This window comes from Ranitomeya variabilis, chromosome 2, assembly GCF_051348905.1.
Source record: "Ranitomeya variabilis isolate aRanVar5 chromosome 2, aRanVar5.hap1, whole genome shotgun sequence".
Lineage (NCBI taxonomy): Eukaryota > Metazoa > Chordata > Amphibia > Anura > Dendrobatidae > Ranitomeya > Ranitomeya variabilis.
The window spans coordinates 488,928,322-488,950,104 of NC_135233.1; the positions used below are offsets into that span (position 1 = coordinate 488,928,322).

A 21,783-nucleotide genomic window follows, 5' to 3' on the forward strand; every position below is an offset into this window, starting at 1 on the left:
CAGGCAGATGTGAGGCTCTGGGAAGCAGCACTGTGTAATCAGGCAGATGTGAGGCTCTGGGAAGCCGCACTGTGTCACCAGGCAGATGTGAGGCTCTGGGAAGCCGCACTGTGGAACCAGGCAGATGTGAGGCTCTGGGAAGCCGCACTGTGTAATCAGGCTGGTGTGAGGATCTGGGAAGCCGCACTGTGTAACCAGGCAGATGTGAGGATCTGGGAAGCCGCACTGTGTAACCAGGCAGATGTGAGGATCTGGGAAGCCGCACTGTGTAACCAGGCAGATGTGAGGCTCTGGGAAGCCGCACTGTGTAATCAGGCAGATGTGAGACTCTGGGAAGCCGCACTGTGTAATCAGGCAGATGTGAGACTCTGGGAAGCCGCACTGTGTAATCAGGCAGATGTGAGGCTCTGGGAAGCAGCACTGTGTAATCAGGCAGATGTGAGGCTCTGGGAAGCAGCACTGTGTAATCAGGCAGATGTGAGGCTGTGGGAAGCCGCACTGTGTCACCAGGCAGATGTGAGGCTCTGGGAAGCCGCACTGTGTAACCAGGCAGATGTGAGGCTCTGGGAAGCCGCACTGTGTAACCAGGCAGATGTGAGGATCTGGGAAGCCGCACTGTGTAATCAGGCAGATGTGAGGCTGTGGGAAGCCGCACTGTGTAATCAGGCAGATGTGAGGCTCTGGGAAGCAGCACTGTGTAATCAGGCAGATGTGAGGATCTGGGAAGCCGCACTGTGTAATCAGGCAGATGTGAGGCTGTGGGAAGCCGCACTGTGTCACCAGGCAGATGTGAGGCTCTGGGAAGCCGCACTGTGTAACCAGGCAGATGTGAAGCTCTGGGAAGCCGCACTGTGTAACCAGGCAGATGTGAGGATCTGGGAAGCCGCACTGTGTAATCAGGCAGATGTGAGGCTGTGGGAAGCCGCACTGTGTAATCAGGCAGATGTGAGGCTCTGGGAAGCAGCACTGTGTAATCAGGCAGATGTGAGGCTCTGGGAAGCAGCACTGTGTAATCAGGCAGATGTGAGGCTCTGGGAAGCAGCACTGTGTAATCAGGCAGATGTGAGGCTCTGGGAAGCAGCACTGTGTAATCAGGCAGATGTGAGGCTCTGGGAAGCAGCACTGTGTAATCAGGCAGATGTGAGGCTCTGGGAAGCAGCACTGTGTAATCACGCAGATGTGAGGCTCTGGGAAGCAGCACTGTGTAATCAGGCAGATGTGAGGCTCTGGGAAGCAGCACTGTGTAACCAGGCAGATGTGAGGCTCTGGGAAGCCGCACTGTGTCACCAGGCAGATGTGAGGCTCTGGGAAGCCGCACTGTGTAACCAGGCAGATGTGAAGCTCTGGGAAGCCGCACTGTGTAACCAGGCAAATGTGAGGATCTGGGAAGCCGCACTGTGTAATCAGGCAGATGTGAGGCTGTGGGAAGCCGCACTGTGTAATCAGGCAGATGTGAGGCTCTGGGAAGCAGCACTGTGTAATCAGGCAGATGTGAGGCTCTGGGAAGCAGCACTGTGTAATCAGGCAGATGTGAGGCTCTGGGAAGCAGCACTGTGTAATCAGGCAGATGTGAGGCTCTGGGAAGCCGCACTGTGTAATCAGGCAGATGTGAGGCTCTGGGAAGCCGCACTGTGTAATCAGGCAGATGTGAGGCTCTGGGAAGCCGCACTGTGTAATCAGGCAGATGTGAGGCTCTGGGAAGCAGCACTGTGTAATCAGGCAGATGTGAGGCTCTGGGAAGCAGCACTGTGTAATCAGGCAGATGTGAGGCTCTGGGAAGCAGCACTGTGTAATCAGGCAGATGTGAGGCTCTGGGAAGCAGCACTGTGTAATCAGGCAGATGTGAGGCTCTGGGAAGCAGCACTGTGTAATCAGGCAGATGTGAGGCTCTGGGAAGCAGCACTGTGTAATCAGGCAGATGTGAGGCTCTGGGAAGCAGCACTGTGTAATCAGGCAGATGTGAGGCTCTGGGAAGCAGCACTGTGTAACCAGGCAGATGTGAGGCTCTGGGAAGCAGCACTGTGTAACCAGGCAGATGTGAGGCTCTGGGAAGCAGCACTGTGTAATCAGGCAGATGTGAGGCTCTGGGAAGCCGCACTGTGTAATCAGGCAGATGTGAGGCTCTGGGAAGCCGCACTGTGTAATCAGGCAGGTGTGAGGCTCTGGGAAGCCGCACTGTGGAACCAGGCAGATGTGAGGCTCTGGGAAGCCGCACTGTGTAATCAGGCAGATGTGAGGCTCTGGAAATGCAGCCGACAACCCGGGTGACAGCTGCAATGGCGGCACATTTAGTTGTCACTCAGTCACTCCCTGCTCCATGACTCTGCAGCTACCGCTGACTACAACTCCCAGCATGCCTGCACGCGGACGGCACAGGTCGCATCAGTGTGGAGACAGCGCACGAGACTCTGCCCACCACCCGCAGCCGTCACCGCTTTTCCAATTCCCACAATGCTCCGCGCCCGCTCTCTCCACCTCCCATGCTGCCCCGCTCGGTGACGTCGGACCCGGAAGTGTGCGTGCTGCGGGCGGTGCTGTGTTTACTTCCGCCGGAGCCGGAGCCTGAGCCGGGGAGCGGGAGGCACCGAGGATGAGCTGAGCCGGAGGGGGCAGCAGACATGGAGTGGCTTATGGGGTAAGACTGGGGAAGCGGCTCCAGAGGGGCAGCAGGAGGATGGAGCAGGTGCAGGGGGTAATATGAAGGGCATGGGGTGAGAGGGGAACCTGGGACAAGAGCTGATGAGAGCAAGTTATGGAGGACACAGGAAAACCATGGAGGGGAAGGGGTGACGGCAGTGTGGGGATGGCAGGACACTGTGGGAGACAGCGAGTGATGGGTACAGCGGGCATGGGAGGCTGCATGGAGGGCAGCAGTGTGCTGGCATTTGGGGGTCTGACCTGGAGGAGATGGCAGTGAGGTGACAGCAGTTATTGGGGTCTGACCTGGAGGAGATGGCAGTGGGGTGACAGCAGTTATTGGGGTCTGACCTGGAGGAGATGGCAGTGGGGTGACCGCAGTTATTGGGGTCTGACCTGGAGGAGATGGCAGTGGGGTGACAGCAGTTATTGGGGTCTGACCTGGAGGAGATGGCAGTGGGGTGACAGCAGTTATTGGGGTCTGACCTGGAGGAGATGGCAGTGGGGTGACAGCAGTTATTGGGGTCTGACCTGGAGGAGATGGCAGTGGGGTGACCGCAGTTATTGGGGTCTGACCTGGAGGAGATGGCAGTGGGGTGACCGCAGTTATTGGGGTCTGACCTGGCGGAGATGGCAGTGGGGTGACAGCAGTTATTGGGGTCTGACCTGGAGGAGATGGCAGTGGGGTGACCGCAGTTATTGGGGTCTGACCTGGAGGAGATGGCAGTGGGGTGACAGCAGTTATTGGGGTCTGACCTGGCGGAGATGGCAGTGGGGTGACAGCAGTTATTGGGGTCTGACCTGGAGGAGATGGCAGTGGGGTGACAGCAGTTATTGGGGTCTGACCTGGAGGAGATAGCAGTGGGGTGACAGCAGTTATTGGGGGTCTGACGTGGAGGACAGGGCAGTGGGATGGCAGCAGTTATTGGGGGTCTGACGTGGAGGACAGGGCAGTGGGATGGCAGCAGTTATTGGGGTCTGACCTGGAGGAGATGGCAGTGGGGTGACAGCAGTTATTGGGGTCTGACCTGGAGGAGATGGCAGTGGGGTGACAGCAGTTATTGGGGTCTGACCTGGCGGAGATGGCAGTGGGGTGACAGCAGTTATTGGGGTCTGACCTGGAGGAGATGGCAGTGGGGTGACAGCAGTTATTGGGGTCTGACCTGGAGGAGATGGCAGTGGGGTGACAGCAGTTTTGGGGATCTGGCCTGGAGAAGATGTCAGAGAGTGACAGCAGTTTTGGGGGTCTGAGATGGCAGTGGGGTGACAGCAGTTATTGGGGTCTGACCTGGTGGAGATGGCAGTGAGGTGACAGCAGTTATTGGGGTCTGACCTGGTGGAGATGGCAGTGAGGTGACAGCAGTTATTGGGGTCTGACCTGGTGGAGATGGCAGTGAGGTGACAGTGGTTATTGGGGGTCTGAGATGGCAGTGGGGTGACAGCAGTTAATGGGGGTCTGACCTGACAGAGTTGGCATTATCAGTAGCGCTGATAATGATAGGGCAGAATGGCTGACCAGAAATTATGCTATAAATCCTGCGGCAGAGAGCTATAATGGGGTTGACCGTGTGTGTGTATCTGTTCGGGGTAATGGGCAGCTGAAGGTGCAGAAAATGGAAGGAGATGATGGTAATGTTGGAAACAGCAAAAACAAACATGGGGAGGGATGTGGTGGTGGTTCTGAGTTACGTACGGACTCATACTGTTCTCTGTGTATGGACTGAGAATGTTATTCGGGAATGCTGTACCTTTTGGATTTGCAGTTATGGCATCATTGTTGATGCATGGTGACATCCCAGAGAACATTGGAGGTCAGAAGGACCACGGATTATGAGATTTAGTGGTGTGAGCATTTTGGATGAATGAAACCATGAAGAGTGACGTGTCTGATGCAAACATGAGCATTGCTCTGCAGCATCTTACCTGGCTTATGCAGCGCTCTGTAGTTGGGCTTCAGAGACAGCACAGACATAACCCTTTCACTTCCAGACTTGAAGAAAACTGAAAGTTGACATCTTATTTTTAGATAAATCCTATTAATAATGCATATGAAGATGAGAATGGCAAGACAGGACTGCTGCCAAGCTGCTTTTCCCTTCCTCTGCTGTCAGCACCTTGCAGGACAGCTGGGTCATTTAAGACAGACTGGTTCCTATAGATACCCAACCTGACAACCAAAAACTGCTGTCAGGTTGTATCTCGCTGGAGTCTCAGATTACTCCGGTCTTCACCTCTCTGGCACATGATTTGGTGCCCAACTGAGGACAGAGAAGGGAGCACGCTTCTTAGCATTACTGAGACCACACTATTAAAAGAGAACGATCAGAGTAAAAAAGCAAATAAATGTAAATCACCAATAACGGGTCTCCTGTGAGAAGAGCTTTTTGTGACCCTAAGATAACACTTTTTACCCCTGATATTTTTCTTTTATAGCTTACTTTTATCATTGAGCCTCATAGATCACCATAAAATGGACTCCAGCTTTTAGAGGCAACAAGAAAGTTAAAAGAAATATCTGGTTGAGAAACTCATCGCTCTGCAGTCCAATAGAGAATGAATGGAGTGATGGTCAAGCGGTCACATTCTGTGAGGTGTAAGTGCCTTGTTCTGCCTATTTGTGAGAGGCCCAGCAGTCGGACCCCATCAGTAAATGCGTAATAGCTTGTTTTCTCTAGACAACCACTTTAATGGATGGCAGTACCCTCTATTCAGGATCCTCATTTCTTGAACAGATTATAGAGTGGCTACAAAGTGTTTTTTTTTCTCTATTGAATTTCTCCTGTCCTGCACTACACAGGCAGCTCATTGATTTAAAGGGAGTCTGCCAGCACAGAATGACTGTTCAAACCATGTACAAGCACTTGGTGCTTCACGGTGGGGCCAAGTGCACCTTCCCACCTGCTTGTTTCCCTCAATCTCTGCCATCTGTGGCTCAATAAAGCTGTCAATCAAAGAAGAGGGGGATGGAGATAGAGGAAAAACAGGATGGAAGGTGCGCTTGGCCCCGCCATGATACACCGGGCACCTGTTCTTGAACAGTAATTTTGTGCTGACAGAGGTCCTTTAAATGGACCTTAATCAATGTGCTATTTCTTTTCTGATGGAACTGCAGAGGAATTGAACAGTTCCGTCATGCAGGGGCGCTCAATGCGAGCTGCTGATTGTCAAAGTATCTTTTTATATGATTAGGAATTGTCCTAAGGAGAGAGCTGCACTAAGTGTTGGTGAGAACGCAGTTTAGTGTATAGATCGTGAGGACCGTTTTTTGAGCTCCTGGTATTACTGCAGGTGACTTTTCTGCATGGTGTTCCCGTCCCTTTGTGTATTACACACAGTCTGGCAGGTTTTCAGTTCCACTTGGTTTTATTTATTGAAAATGCAGCAGATTTGCTGATGATATAGAATGTACCGGTGCCGGCAGATTACACTGGATGCTCTGAGGATATGTCACTCACACAGTTTTCGGTTCTCTTTATGCCGCTTTTAACTTGGGACATTTATTTGTGAAGGGTTTTGTCCTGGAATGAAATCTTCCATTTCCATCACACGGCTTGGCCAGATGTGACCTTGTGTGTCCTTACCACCCAGTCCAATCTAGACTGTACTGCTGAGACGATAAACTGCCTCATGTTATAGTTCTTAAAGGGAATCTCTGGTGAAAAAAAGTTATCAGATATCCACTGAATAGGTGATAACTTACAGATTGTTAGGGGTCCAACTGTTGAGATCCACCCAGGTCGGCTGAACAGGGCACTTTTATCCCTGATAGAATAGCGCTGCAGCGTTTCCTTGATGACTACTCCATTCATTCTCCAACAATCAGTCGTACACTGCACAAATCTGGCCTTTATGGAAGAGTGGCAAGAAGAAAGCCATTTCTCAAAGATATCCATAAAAAGTGTTGTTTAAAGTTTGCAACAAGCCACCTGGGAGACACACCAAACATTCATTCTCCGTAGAGACTTTCAGAAACAGCTGAGTACAGCGGTTGGCAGTCCTATAGAGAATGAACGGAGTGATGGTCAGACATGCACACTCCGGATACAGTTTAACTGGGATAGATGTATCCTGTTCCGCCAATTAGTGTGTCTCAGCGGTTGGACCCCCACTGATTTAGATGTTACCACCCCTATGGATAGGTGATTACTTCTTTTCATTGGACAACCCCTTTAAAGAGTTAGTCCTGCTCCACTTACTTCCCATTGAGAGGTGAGCATCACAGCTGCCATAATATCTGCTTGTTCAGGATATGTGCATGATCGGCAGGTACTTTGCACCTGGACTATTTATTAGAATTAAACGGGTGCCCGGTACCTGCAGATCAACTACCCTTCCGGGCAGGTATCGGTAGAGGTGACATCTCATGCCCCACACAAGGTAGAAGTGAGAGGAGCAGGACTGACCCTTTAAAATCTTCTTGTCCCCGAGCATGGAATGGACACTCTTGTGGGAGCTCAACAGTTTTACAGTCATTGTCGTTACCGCCTTTTCATCTATTTCTACTAGTTTGGGGGTGTGGGGGGGATTCAACATAATAATATTGCTCAGATTCAGTATTTTTGAAGCTGATGCCTGTCACTACTCCTGACCTTGGCACTGACACGCTCCTGAATCATCAGATTGGGAGGGGGTATGCTGCTTGTAAATGAGAAGCCCTGTCTGACATGTTGGTGCTTCCCTGCCCTGTGGAATTGATGAAAGGGTTTGAGCTTGTCTGACTGTATCATGAAGTACCTCTGATTGACATTTAGGACTCTGTATATGCTTTTTAGTGACCCGTAAATGACTCCTTAAATGTGTTGTCAACTTCTACATTTTAATTTTAAGCTTGCCTTGTTTTAAAAAAAATATACTTGGCTTTACAGAGTTCCTGCTTCTCCAGCCCTGCCTATTAATTCTGAGCGAGTGTACTCGTTGCTCGGGTGGTCTCCGAGTATTTGTTAGTGCTAGGAGATTTAGTTTTCATTGCTGCAGCTACATGATTTGCGGCTACTAGCCAGGCTGAGTACATGTGGGGGTTGCCTGGTTGCTAGGGAATCCCCACATGTACTTGTGCTGGTTAATAGCTATAAATCATTCAGCTGCCTGCGATGAAAACTAAATCTTCTAGCACCTAGCACTAACAAATACTCGGGGACCACCCGAGCATGCTCAGGAAATCTCGAGTAATGAGTACACTCGCTCATCACTACTGCCTATCCAACCCTTCCCTGATATCTACAGCACCAGTGATCAGGGCAGCAGTCTTGTGCCGTCTTCCTCGCCATCACTGTTGAGCCTAGCCATTGGCAGCAGAGCTTAGTACAGTACATGCAGACTGGTCAGCAAAGGATGGGGGAGCAGCGGGGAGGTAGCGCCACAGCAGAGGTCGAGGAGTAATGCTAATTTTGACATTCTTTAAACGGGTCATTCCTACACAGCATATAAAATTGGAAGACCTCTTTAAGGTTCACTTTTTGGGTACAATGCACCAACTAGTTCCCCAACTGGCAGTCGCTGCATGTGTCCTTATTGTTGCACACAGAAGGATCTTTTGGTGATTTCCCTTTAGCCCTGAATACTGCTCGTCCTCCCTGGTGACATATGACTTACTCCACGTTTATGAGCCTCACAACTGATAAGCTGGGAATATGCCATTTATGGCCTTTGTTCTTCAGACTGCTATTTTTCCCGTTGCCTCATGCACCTGCACGCTTGGCCCGGTTGATTGTGCTTGTGTTTTAGAATCAGGATGTAGGCTGGTGCTGACACTTGGCTTTGGCTCATCTTCCTTGAGGATAAAAGCATCGGTCTCGATGTAACAACACAATCTTCTTCTCAACATCCTTAGGGAAGAGCCAGCACACCCCAATGTATCACCTTTTTCTATTTCTGAAGTGTCCAAAATGCACTGTATTGAGCACAAGGCCTAGGGGTGCATTTAGGCTGCGTGATGCTGCCAACAAATTTACCGGGTGTTGGCCATTAAACACCCGTTTAGACAGGGCACTTCACTTCAGATGAGCATCTATCGATCAGTAATAGATTGTTCAGGCTGCCATTGTTCTTGACACCACAGGGTTTCCTGCCACAAACAATGATCTTTCAAGCAAACAAAAAGATCGTTTCACCAAACAAGTGACTGGCTCCTTGGCAGTAAACTGCAGGATAAATCCTGAAAGGAACGTTCCTAGGAAAACTTGTTCATGGTAGTCGTGCTCTTTACAAGTGCTGGGTACTACTTATTACTTTATTTTAAGGCAGACTGGGGCTATTTACATCCATATATACTACTGATGAATGATATCCAAGTATGGTTGCCTGGAGTGGCATTACAATTTATTCCATGTATGCAGATTAATGTAGTATTGAGGCTTCCAAGAATACATTTGCAGTGCAGTTTTTAGAATGGGATAGCATGCACTTTGTTTAGGTCTTAATACTGAAATGACTGTAAAACTACAAAATGTGGAGTGTCCTAGGGTATCCATAATGACTAACCGCTGTTACTCCTGCGCACTTGTCAATTTATGGTGCGACAGTAAAGCTTCTGCAGTCTAGCAGGAGACAGGTCAGAGACAGCCAGGGACCCTGGGGAAAGACAGAAAAAGCTTATTGTACCTGTCTTCTGTTTTGCTTGAAACATAGCATTCAAGGAGAGCTGTGTGCTGACTAGAAGGATCAGGACTAGTGATGAGTGAATATACTCGTTGCTCGGGTGGTCTCCGAGTATTTGTTAGTGTTCGGAGATTTAGTTTTTGTTGACGCAGCTGCATTATTTGCAGGTACTACCCAGCCTGAGTACATGTGGGGGTTGCCTGGTTGCTAGGGAATCCCCACATGTGATCAACCTGTCTATCAGCTGTAAATCATTCAGCTGAGGCAAGGAAAACAAAATCTCCGAGCAGTCACAAATACTCGGAGACCACCCAAGCAACAAGTATACTCACTCATCGCTAATCAGGACTGCTTGGCGATCGTGATTGCTGAGTATCGGTTGGGTTCTTTTTCCCCTGTAACCGGGATCCGATAAATGTCTTAGTTCTTTTCCTGGGGCAGTATTAATGAAATCCAGTTTCATCATATCAATTGATGGTTTTTAAGATTGCACTTGAGGATATCTTCCAGGTTCTGGTAGTTAGGCTAGGTTCACATTGCGTTAATGGCAATGTGCTGATGGCATCCGTTACATAGTGGCACTAACGCTATGTAACGGATGCGTTAGCGCACCCATTGACTGCCATTATGTAGCGCATCGCTAGCGCATGTCATAATCGGCATTTGTTAGCGATGTGTCGTCGTTCTGTGACAGACGCGGTCTGCAGTGTTTCGGGGTCTGTCACCGCAAGCGCAGATGGAGCATTTGCGCTAGCGCAATCACATGACGCGATCTTTAAAAGGCACTTGCGTTGCGTAGCCCATTTAACGCATGCATTGAACGGACTGCCCTAGCACAGTGTGAACCTAGCCTTATCTGGATTGACTGACCTTTATGTCTTTAACGTAATGATGGACTATCATTTATCTTTATTTACTTGAGTGCTTCTTGCCATATTCTGGCTTAGAACTGTATGGATCTCTGTGCCAAAACTACCTCTGCAGAACACATTTGATGGTCACACTTTGTGAATGCCAATGCACAAATGCGTTCTAGAAGAGGCATTCCTGTTTATTAGATGCCATTCCAGGTGATACCTGATGAAATGACTTGAGAAAAGCCAAGCTGTCATCAAAGTAAAAGCGGGGTACGTTGAGGAAACCAATATTTAAAACCTATTGTGGTTTCTTTTCTCCTTGTTTCCATGTGTTCCTTCCTTTTTTTCTGCCTACAGTCTGAATGTATAATGTGCACATTCCAATAAGGACAAGAAAAATCAATGCAAGAGTATGGGTACTGTCACACTCTGCAACTTTCCAACGATCACGACCAGCGATACGACCTGGCCGTGATCGTTGGAAAGTCGTTGTGTGGTCGCTGGGGAGCTGTCACACAGACTGCTCTCCAGCGACCAACGATGCCGAGGTCCCGGGTAACCAGGGTAAACATCGGGTTACTAAGCGCAGGGCCGCGCTTAGTAACCCGATGTTTACCCTGGTTACCATCGTAAAAGTAAAAAAAAAAAAAAAAAAAAACGTACATACTCACATTCCGGTGTCCGCCAGGTCTCTCGCAGTCTGCTTCCCGCTCTGACTGAGTGCCGCCGTAAAGTGAAAGCAGATCACAGCGGCGACGTCACCGCTGTGCTCTGCTCTCACTTTCCGGCCGGCAGTCAGTCAGAGCGGGAAGCAGACGGCAAGGGACCTGACGGGCACCGGAATGTGAGTATGTACGGTTTGTTTTTTTTTACTTTTACGCTGGTAACCACGGTAAACATCGGGTTACTAAGCGCAGCCCTGCGCTTAGTAACCCGATGTTTACCCTGGTTACAAGCGAACGCATCGCTGGATCGCTGTCACACACAACGATCCAGCAATGACAGCGGGAGATCCAGCGACGAAATAAAGTTCCAAACGATCTGCTACGACGTACGATTCTCAGCAGGGTCCCTGATCGCTGCTGCGTGTCAGACACCGCGATATCGTATGGATATCGCTGGAACGTCACAGATCGTACCGTCGTAGCGACAAAAGTGCCACTGTGTGACAGTACCCTTAGTGTGCCCAAACTTTTCAAGGGTACTGTATCTTAAGTGCTGGATTCAGCAGCAAAGATCGGTGGTACAGGTCTGTACTCACAAATCAAAGTATAGAGGGGAAGGATCAGAAAGATAAGACCTGCAATGACCTTATAGTGTCCCATATAGACAGCCATAGACCCTGCCTAACTGCAGAAATTGGCAAACTAATTGGTTTACGAAAATGGCTACGTCATCCCACCCTTTACTGTACCTGGTATACCCTTGACTATCAGTGGAGTGAGCAGTACATATCCAACACATCCAGTTAGAGAAGAAAACTACTCAACTAAAAAATAAAAGTGGTTGATAAAAATGCCAACTAATTATCAGGTTAACTCGCACAAATATATAATCAATATATCCAGATACGTATCTCTCACAACGTGCTCCCTATGTTCACATTTCTGTAGTGTCCCCTACCCCCCCCCCCCCCACCACCACGAGGTCCAGGGGTTCATCAGTGACTTTAATGTTAAGGGGGATGTCGAGGGTATCTGGTCCAGGTTGTGGCAAAATATTAAGACTAAGAGATTCAGGCCTGGCTTGGCTCTATGTATCCGTCAACACCTATGGATGAACTGGCGATTATACATATATAGAGGATACTATACACCTATTAGGTTATATATCCCTCTATTCCACCCTTCTGTGTACTTTGATTTGTGCGTCATGGTTCAGCATACAGGCCTATACTACCTATCCTCTATGGCGGCTTAATCCAACATTGACAGAGGAGCCAACATTTGATTTTTTTTTTTGCCATAAATTAATAGTACACACGGAAGTAAGAAGCTTTGTAATATTGTAACATATCTCACTAGAGAAACCTGCTTATTGGACAGGTAATGATCAAAATTCTCAATACGCAGGTAAGATCTATCTTCAGGGAGTACAGATTTTTATATTACTGAGAGAATTTGTCTCCTCCCTTCTATTCTCTACATAAGAAAGGAATAGCTGGTTGTCACTCCTCTGATCTGCATAGAATTTTGGGAGTAACAACTGTTATCTCCTATCTCAGTAATAAGTCTTTATTCACTGAATACAGGTTTTACCCTTCAGGTGAGAAGTTTGATAATGACTGATCAGTCCAGGAGGAGAAAAAAAGCAGATTCCTCTGATAACATATATTAGAAAGTTGCTTATTTTCATGTTTTCTATTGGTTTATGAAACAAAAAATAAAAATGAAGACTGTTACTCTTAAATCAGGATTGTGCTCAGTATCCTACAGACAGTGTCAGGTCGGCGCCTTTATACAGATTACAATGATACCTGGTTGATGAAATGTGTCTTGTGGTTGTTGTGTAATTTTTATTTTCAGTTAATGATATGCTCTGGGACGGCCTGTGGGGGCTTCATGTGGTGCTCTGATTAGGTATTCATAATGCAGACTGCTGACAGGTCACCGATCCCTCACTAAAGGTACCGTTACACTGAACGACTTACCAACGATCACGACCAGCGATGCGATCGTTGGTAAGTCGTTGTGTGGTCGCTGGGGACACACAGCCAGCTCTCTCCAGCGACCAACGATCAGGGGAACAACTTCGGCATCGTTGAAACTGTCTTCAACGATGCCGAAGTCCCCCTGCAGCACCCGGGTAACCAGGGTAAACATCGGGTTACTAAGCGCAGGGCCGCGCTTAGTAACCCGCTATTTACCCTGGTTACCATTGTAAAAGTAAAAAAAAAACACTACATACTCACCTTCTGATGTCTGTCACGTCCCCCGGCGTCCACAGGGTTACGCGCTGCTGCCGAGAGCTTCCTGCACTGACTAAATGTGTCAGCGCCGGCAGCAGCGGTGACGTCACCGCTGTGCTCTGCTTTACGGCCGGCCGGCGCTGACACATTCAGTGCAGGGAAGCTGCCAGGGAAGCTCAAACCATTTTCTAGTGCTTTTTGAAGTGTGTTTTGGGTCATTGTCCTGCTGGAAGACCCATGACCTCTGAGGGAGACCCAGCTTTCTCATACTGGGCCCTACATTATGCTGCAAAATTTGTTGGTAGTCTTCAGACTTCATAATGCCATGCACACGGTCAAGCAGTCCAGTGCCAGAGGCAGCAAAGAAACCCCAAAACATCAGGGAACCTCCGCCATGTTTGACTGTAGGGACCGTGCTCTTTTCTTTTAATGCCTCTTTTTTTTCTCATGTAAAATCTATGTTGATGCCTTTGCCCAAAAAGCTCTACTTTTGTCTCATCTGACCAGAGAACATTCTTCCAAAACATTTTAGGCTTTTTCAGGTAAGTTTTGGCAACCTCCAGCCAGGCTTTTTTATGTCTCGGGGTAAGAAGTGGGGTCTTCCTGGGTCTACTACCATACAGTCCCTTTTCATTCAGACGCCGACGGATAGTACGGGTTGACACTGTTGTACCCTCGGACTGCAGGGCAGCTTGAACTTGTTTGGATGTTAGTCGAGGTTCTTTATCCAACATCCGCACAATCTTGCGTTGAAATCTCTTGTCAATTTTTCTTTTCGTCCACATCTAGGGAGGTTACCCACAGTGCCATGGGCTTTAAACTTCTTGATGACACTGCGCACGGTAGACACAGGAACATTCAGGTCTTTGGAGATGGACTTGTAGCCTTAAGATTGCTCATGCTTCCTCACAATTTGGTTTCTCATGTCCTCAGACAGTTCTTTGGTCTTCTTTCTTTTCTCCATGCTCAATGTGGTACACACAAGGACACAGGACAGAGGTTGAGTCAACTTTAATCCATGTCAACTGGCTGCAAGTGTGATTTAGTTATGGCCAACACCTGTTAGGTGCCACAGGTAAGTTACAGATGCTGTTAATTACACAAATTAGAGAAGCATCACATGATTTTTCGAACAGTGCCAATACTTTTGTCCACCCCTTTTTTATGTTTGGTGTGGAATTATATCCAATTTGGCTTTTTGTGTTTTGTGTTTTTTCATTTAAGACAAATTAAATGAAGATAATAATACCAAGGAATTTGTGTTTGCAATCATTTTCAGGAAGAAACTGAGTATTATCCGACAGAATTGCAGGGGTGTCAATACTTTTGGCCATGATTGTGTGCATATGTATGTATGTATGTGCATGTGTGTGTATATATATATATATATATATATATATATATATATATATATATATATATATATATATATATATATATATATATATATACCTACACACACATGATTATAAATATATATCGTTATATTGATGTATGTGTAGCCATACGTGTATATTTGCAGATTTTTCATGTGATACACATTTTTTCCTCCATTTGCAGGCTGACTGGCTGCACATACACCCGGCGGCTGCTCTTTTTTTTAAGTGCGAGGTACTGATAAAGTTATCAGTTTTTATTGATGTGGACTTAGTAGGGAGGAGCAGGGTATATATGTGACCAGATATTAAATTCAGTTCCTTCTGGCCACAGTCTTTCAACTAATAGTCTACTCTGAAAGATCATGGGCTGTAAGGCCTTCCCTATGACGGTGGTGGAGTCCAGTACACCAATCAAATAATTATCACCTACCTAGTCCAGTGGGTACGTGCGAAGTAATGTAGAACGGAGTGGGTTTTCCTATGTAAAAAGTGTATTGTAGAAACTTATACTTTGGTAGTCTGAAAATCTCTCCCAAGCTCTTGGAGTGACTAGCGGAGAACATGGAGGAGATCTGGAAAGCGTACAACAATCTCACCTAAATCAAGTGGGGAATCGGAGAAACCATGCCAGAATGATTGAAAAGGAGGACACCGGGTAATTTAACTAGGTGTTGTGTTTGTGATTATCCATTTAGGTGAGAGCTGTACTTTCATTCATAAATCAATATTAAAGGAAATTTTAGAAAAGTTGTAATCTTAGAGTGAACTGCTTAATTGCCCACTTATGAGCCACCTTCATCCTGAACTTATCATCCAAACTGACAAAAAAAAAACAACAAAAATTAAAAATAGTTCAACTTGACGGACAGCAAGCACATTGAGATACAGGGTTACACATCCGATCCTACTCTATTAAGAGAGGGGAGAAGGAGCAGGGGTAGACACAGAAAAATTGTGCTGAGCTTTCCAACAAGTCTTGTACCTCACCTAATGGTGCTTTCACATTGCGTTTAGTTACATGTTCATGAGTTCCATCAGGGGTTGCGTCCGAACACCGCCCCCCCAATCCTGCAAAACAGGAGTTTGACGTATGTGCTGATGGGGCTGTAGACTATAATGGTCCCGACAGGTCTCACGGCAGAGCATACATTCGCTATTTTGGGGCTTGTATCCCTGCTGGAGGCAGACATTCAGACGTACTAGGTTGCTTCTGGTTGTCCACCTCCAGTATGCATATATGCTCAAAAATACGGCACAGCGCACGTTCGGCCTACCAGCACTATTATGGTCTATGGCCCCGTCAGCGCATACGTCCGAACCCTGTTTTGTTTGGGGCATTTGGACATATGCCACGGAATGTGTACCTAAACACAATGTGAAAGCACCCTTAGAGCTGGATACACAGCTCAGTATTGCCATGTGTTGTCCTCCATGCTATCGCTGCTCGTTTTATGTGCTAACTGAGAAATGACTAGCAGAAATCTCTGTGTGCTGTGTATGGGAGACCTCATACTAGCTAGCTTCCGCCCGCCAGCTGAGAGTCAATTGCAAATTAATAGATAGATCTTGCGGAAGGGAAAACTGGTGGAAATGCAGGCTACAAGTCATAATGACCAGAGATAGTGTTCTTATTAATCATGTCCACACAGGCAACTTATTCTTAAAATACTCAGAGTACATTTACCCTTTAAGACCACTTTCCAGCCAGGCGCCCAGTAGTAATGTAGAAGCAACAAATATAAGCTGATACCGAGCTCCTCTGTTAGAGGAACAACTCGTAGAACCGCTGATGGGTGTAACTGTGAAAGCAGGAGTAGCAGAACATGGGGTTCAGTCTGGTGTTAGGTTTCTGGTATCCCATCACATGTGAGTGGTGCTTCTGCTGCGCTGATCAATGACTGCTGTCATCGGTGTATTAGAAGAATCAATAAACACAAGGTTGGATGTTGCAGTAAATGGTGATAACGGACTGCAGACATTGATTAGCCCGGCAGTCTCCCTCCCGCACACCAAGAAATCTCTCCTTATTCATGGTCTTTTCTTTTAAGGTGTTTTGCTAGGTTCCTGAACAAATATTAATAATGAACAGTAATATATTTCTCCTTTATTTTGAGTCTTTCTCCTTTATTCCGTTTTGTGTTAGTACGCAGACAGGTCGTATATGTGACCACACGTATGACATCATATGGCTCGGTTGTCAGAGTAGATCCAGACCCATTGATTCTATGAGAGCGTTGTGCTTGTGTCTCGGAGATGCCATCTAGGATGGATGAAGGAGATTAATGGGAGGAGATGCTAATCTTTGGATGTTCTGCAGACCTTCCATATGTATTAGCAGACAGGGCAGAAGACCTCACACACTCACATTAGGAGATAAGTGTGGAACGTGTTGGGACAGCGCATCCTACATTTCTCTCCATATAAATATTATTTCTCTTTTAATTGAATGCATCCCACAGCCAAAGACTTTATTTACCAAGGTGCAAACATGATGGCATATGTGCCCAAGGCATCTGGAATTAATTTCTGAGTACATCATATAGCTGATGAGTATAGACATGTATTACCCAATTCCAAAAAAAAAGTCGGGACGCTGTGTAAAATGTTAGGAAAATCAGAATACAATGTTCTTAAAACCTGTTTTATTCTCAACAGAACATAGGACACAGATCAGAGGTTGAACGTTGGACATTTTACCATTTCTTTTGGAAATTGATGGTGGCAGTAACACCTCTGCAAAAAGTTGTGCCTGGGCCGTGTCTACCAGTGTGTAAATGTTTAGGAAGTGCGAACAATCACTGGAGTTTTGGGAAAGTTATGTTCATGCTTTTTTAGGACTTTTTTCAGATGGGTTTCGGAGCAGACCTGCCTCAACCCCATCTGAAAAAGACATTGTGTGCACATACCCGAATGGAAGGAACGTCTGCTAGGCTCAATTGTCCGGTGTATGTACACTGTGACTATTTCAGATTCCGCACCCTTCTGTTCGACAGTACAGTGCGCGCCCCCTTCTCACCTCCAGGTCTCCGGCAGCGGGCTCCGCCGTCTCGCGGGCTGGGAGGAAGCTTTCTATTGTTACTACACAATGCTTTGTTTTTCTTTATTTGTTTTTGTGTTTCATCGAAGCAGGAAGGGTGGTGGACATGTGAATGCTTGGTATGGCTTTGATTCTGGCCTTTTTGCAGAAGAACCATGCTGCTCAGTACGATCACGCTCTTCACATTTTTTACTTTTATCCTGCCAGATATATTTCAAACTGTACTCAGCCAATTCCACTCTGTCATACAGCTTCATACATCTTGCCATTGACATTTTTTCTTTCAATTATATACACACACAGCTCTGGCAAAAATTAAGAGACCACTGCAAAATGTTCAGTTTGTCTGATTTTTCTCATTATAGGTATATTTTTGAGTAAAATGTAAATTGTTCTTTTATTCTATAAACTACTGACAACATGTCTCTGATGTTCATTTTGTATTTCTGAAAATGAAAAATGGTCAAAATAATAAAAAAATTATTTGCTTGCAGACCTCAAATAATGCAAAAAAAACAAGTTCATAATCCTTTAGAAACAACAATACTAATGTTTTAACTCTGGAAGAGTTCAGAAATCAATATTTTGTGGAATAACCATGATTTTTAATCACAGCTTTCATGCGTCTTGGCATGCTTTCCACCAGTCTTTCACATTGCTTTTGGGTGACCTTATGCCACTCCTGGTACAAAAAGTTAAGCAGTTCTTCCTTGTTTGATGGCTTGTGACTATAGATCTTCCTCTTGATTACATTCCAGAGGTTTTCAATGGGGTTCAGGTCTGGAGATTGGGCTGGCCATGACAGGGATTTGATGTGGTGGTCCTTCATCCACACCTTGATTGACCTAGCTGTGTGGCAGGGCGCATTGTCCTGATGGAAAACCAGTCCTCCGCGTTGGGGAACGTTGCCTGAGCAGAAGGAATCTACTGTTCCAGGATAACCTTGTATGCGGCTTGATTCATACGTCATTCGCAAAGATTAACCAGCTCAATTCCAGCCTTGCTGAAGCGTCCCCAGATCATCACCGATCCTCCACCAAACTTCACAGTGGGTGCAAGACACTGTGGCTTGTACGCCTGTCCAGGTCTTCGTCTAGCCATTAAACGACCAGGTGTTGATCTGGGGATGCTTCAGCAAGGCTGGAATTGGGCAGGTTGCTCTTTGTGATGGACGTACGAATCAAGCTGCATACAAGGTTATCCTGTCCTGGAAAAACAGTTGATTCCTTCTGATCACGTGTGGATGCAGGACCACCGCATCAAATCCCTGTTATGGGCAGCCCAATCTCCTGACCTGAACCCCATTGAAAACCTCTGGAATGTAATGAAGAGGATGATGGATAGTCACAAGCCATCAAACAAAGAAGAACAGCTTAAATATTTGTACCAGGAGTGGCATAAGATCACCCAGAAGCAGTGTGAAAGACTGGTGGAAAGCATGCCAAGACGCATGAAAGCTGTGATTAAATATCATGGTTATTCCACAAAATATTGATTTCTGAACTCTTCCTGAGTTAAAACACATTACTATTGTTGTTTCTAAATGATTATGAACTTTTTTGCATTATTTGAGGTCTGCAAGCAATGCATTTTTTGTTATTTTGACCATTTCTCATTTTCAGAAAATAAATACAAAATGTATTGCTTGGAACTTGTCAGTAGTTTATAGAATAATTGAACAATTTACATTTTGCTCAAAAATATACTGAATTTTTCGGACCATTAGACACACTTTTTCCCCAAAAATTTTTTGGGGAAAATGGGGTGCGTCTAATGGTCGCAGTATACTTACAAAAGCTGTGGCGTGCGGCAGGGCTCTGTGGTGTAGTGGCGGGCTGTGCTCCGGGGCAGTGGCAGCGGCTCTCTGTGCTCCGTGGGGGGGCTCCGCCAGCATTTCGTCAGAGATGGCCGCCGGGGCTGCACATGCTCCGATTCAGATCTCATCCTGAGATCTCGGGACAAGATCTCGTTGCCGAGATTTGAATTTGAGCATGCGCCGGCCATCTTCCCAGAGGAATATGCAACATGGCAGCAATGGATGTGCGGGGGCCTCCGGACTGTGACTAAATGCCGGCGGAGCCCCCCACGGATCACAGAGAGCCGCTGCCACTGCCCCGGAGCACAGCCCGCCACCACCACACCACAGAGCCTGGCGGCCACCGTAACATGACAGCAGCGGATGTGCTGGGGCCTCCGGGCTTTGACAAAATGCTGGCGGAGCCCCTGCCCCGGAGCCCAGAGCTCCCCTGCCCCGGGGCCCAGAGCTCCCCTGCCCCGGGGCCCAGAGCGCCCCTGCCCCGGGGCCCAGAGCGCCCCTGCCCCGGGGCCCAGAGCGCCCCTGCCCCGGGGCCCAGAGCGCCCCTGCCCCGGGGCCCAGAGCGCCCCTGCCCCGGGGCCCAGAGCGCCCCTGCCCCGGGGCCCAGAGCGCCCCTGCCCCGGGGCCCAGAGCGCCCCTGCCCCGGGGCCCAGAGCGCCCCTGCCCCGGGGCCCAGAGCGCCCCTGCCCCGGGGCCCAGAGCGCCCCTGCCCCGGGGCCCAGAGCGCCCCTGCCCCGGGGCCCAGAGCGCCCCTGCCCCGGGGCCCAGAGCGCCCCTGCCCCGGGGCCCAGAGCGCCCCTGCCCCGGGGCCCAGAGCGCCCCTGCCCCGGGGCCCAGAGCGCCCCTGCCCCGGGGCCCAGAGCCACTGCACCAGCTTGGGATGGGATTTCCCGGAGGCCACCGCATGAGCCTGGACCACCGAACGACCCCTGTGACCACTCCACCTGTGCTGATCCCTTCCCTGGTAAGCTGAATTTGGACTGTAAGACGGACCCCCATTTGACACATTATTTTTTTCCCCGATTTTCCTTCTGAAAATTTGGAGTGTGTCTTATGGTCCGGTGCGTCTTATAGTCCGAAAAATACGGTACCTATAAAGAGAAAAGTCAGACAAACTGAAAATTTTGCAGTGGTCTCTTAATTTTTGCCAGAGCTGTATCTTTTGGTATATTATCTTTTGGCATTGGCTGTAGATGTAAAATGTGGTGAAAATTTGCAGCATTAATTGAGCTTCTGCTCTACGGGACAGTTTTATGCTGCAAGTTTCTTACACGGGTTGTAGATGAGTTTGCTGCAGTCCTATTCATACTGTCATTATTGTAGAATGTGAAATATAGGACATTCATTTAACATATAGGTTCACTGCTGTCATTTGATAACGTGATGCAGCAAAAAGGGTGTAGGACACCAATAATGTGGTGAGAACTGTCTCCTGAAGTTCCTGCAGGCTAAGGCTTCTTTCACACTTCAGTTTTTTGGCGTCAGTCACTTCCGACATAATGACGGATCCGTCACAATAGTTGAAAAAACGGATGTAACGGATCCGTTTTTTTGACGGAGCCGTTACTCGGGGGTTGTATATACTTTTTGGAGCATGCGCATTTGAAAAAAATGGAAAAAACGGATTGGGGTGACGGATCCGCCGAAATGACGGTCGCGACGGATTCGTCGCCCATAGGTGGCCATTCTATGAAATGACGGACGCGACGGATCCGTCGCGATCCGCCATTTCAACGCAGACAAAAAACGTTGCAATGACCGTCAATGTCTAGATGACGTCCGCCAAATTTTGACGGATCCGTCGCATGACGGATGGAACGGACGACCATCCGTCACAATCCGTCGCTAATGCAAGTCTATGGGGAAAAAAACGGATCCGTCGAAAAAAAACGGATCCGTTTTTTGAGGAAAATGGCGGACTTAGACTGACGCCAAACAACTGAAGTGTGAAAGAGAGACAGAGATCTATTAGGGTATGTTTCCATGTGGCGGATTTGCTGCGGAGATTGGATGCTGTGTATAGCATCCAGATGTTACAGCATAGTGAAGGGGATTTTATGAAAAAAAAAGTTTGACGAATCCAGCAAGAATGAAGATTAAAATTCTGTTTTTATTAATCCATATTAAGAAAATGTTTTAATTTTTGAATTACCGGCTTTTCTGCTGTCTAGCGCTGAATTTTATATATATATATATATATATATATATATATATATATATATATATATATATATATATATATATATATATATATATATATATATATATATATATATATATATATATACATACATACACATACACACTCACCGGCCACTTTATTAGGTACACCTGTCCAACTTCTTGTTAACACTTAATTTCTAATCAGCCAATCACATGGCGGCAACTCAGTGCATTTAGGCATGTAGACATGGTCAAGACAATCTCCTGCAGTTCAAACCGAGCATCAGTATGGGGAAGAAAGGTGATTTGAGTGCCTTTGAACGTGGCATGGTTGTTGGTGCCAGAAGGGCTGGTCTGAGTATTTCAGAAACTGCTGATCTACTGGGATT

At 47.3% G+C, this 21,783-nt stretch overlaps 1 protein-coding gene across 1 annotated transcript in view; it reads left to right on the forward strand.

Annotated features, from left to right (window-relative positions):
• The first annotated feature begins 2,417 nt into the window (after positions 1 to 2,417).
• The window catches only part of MOB2 (MOB kinase activator 2), a 51,445-nt gene continuing 32,079 nt past the window's right edge, over positions 2,418 to 21,783 (forward strand). The window contains exon 1 of the mRNA XM_077287888.1: positions 2,418 to 2,635. Coding sequence (XP_077144003.1) covers positions 2,619 to 2,635 — 17 coding nt within the window. The 5' untranslated portion in view covers positions 2,418 to 2,618. The remainder of the gene's footprint in view (positions 2,636 to 21,783) is intronic.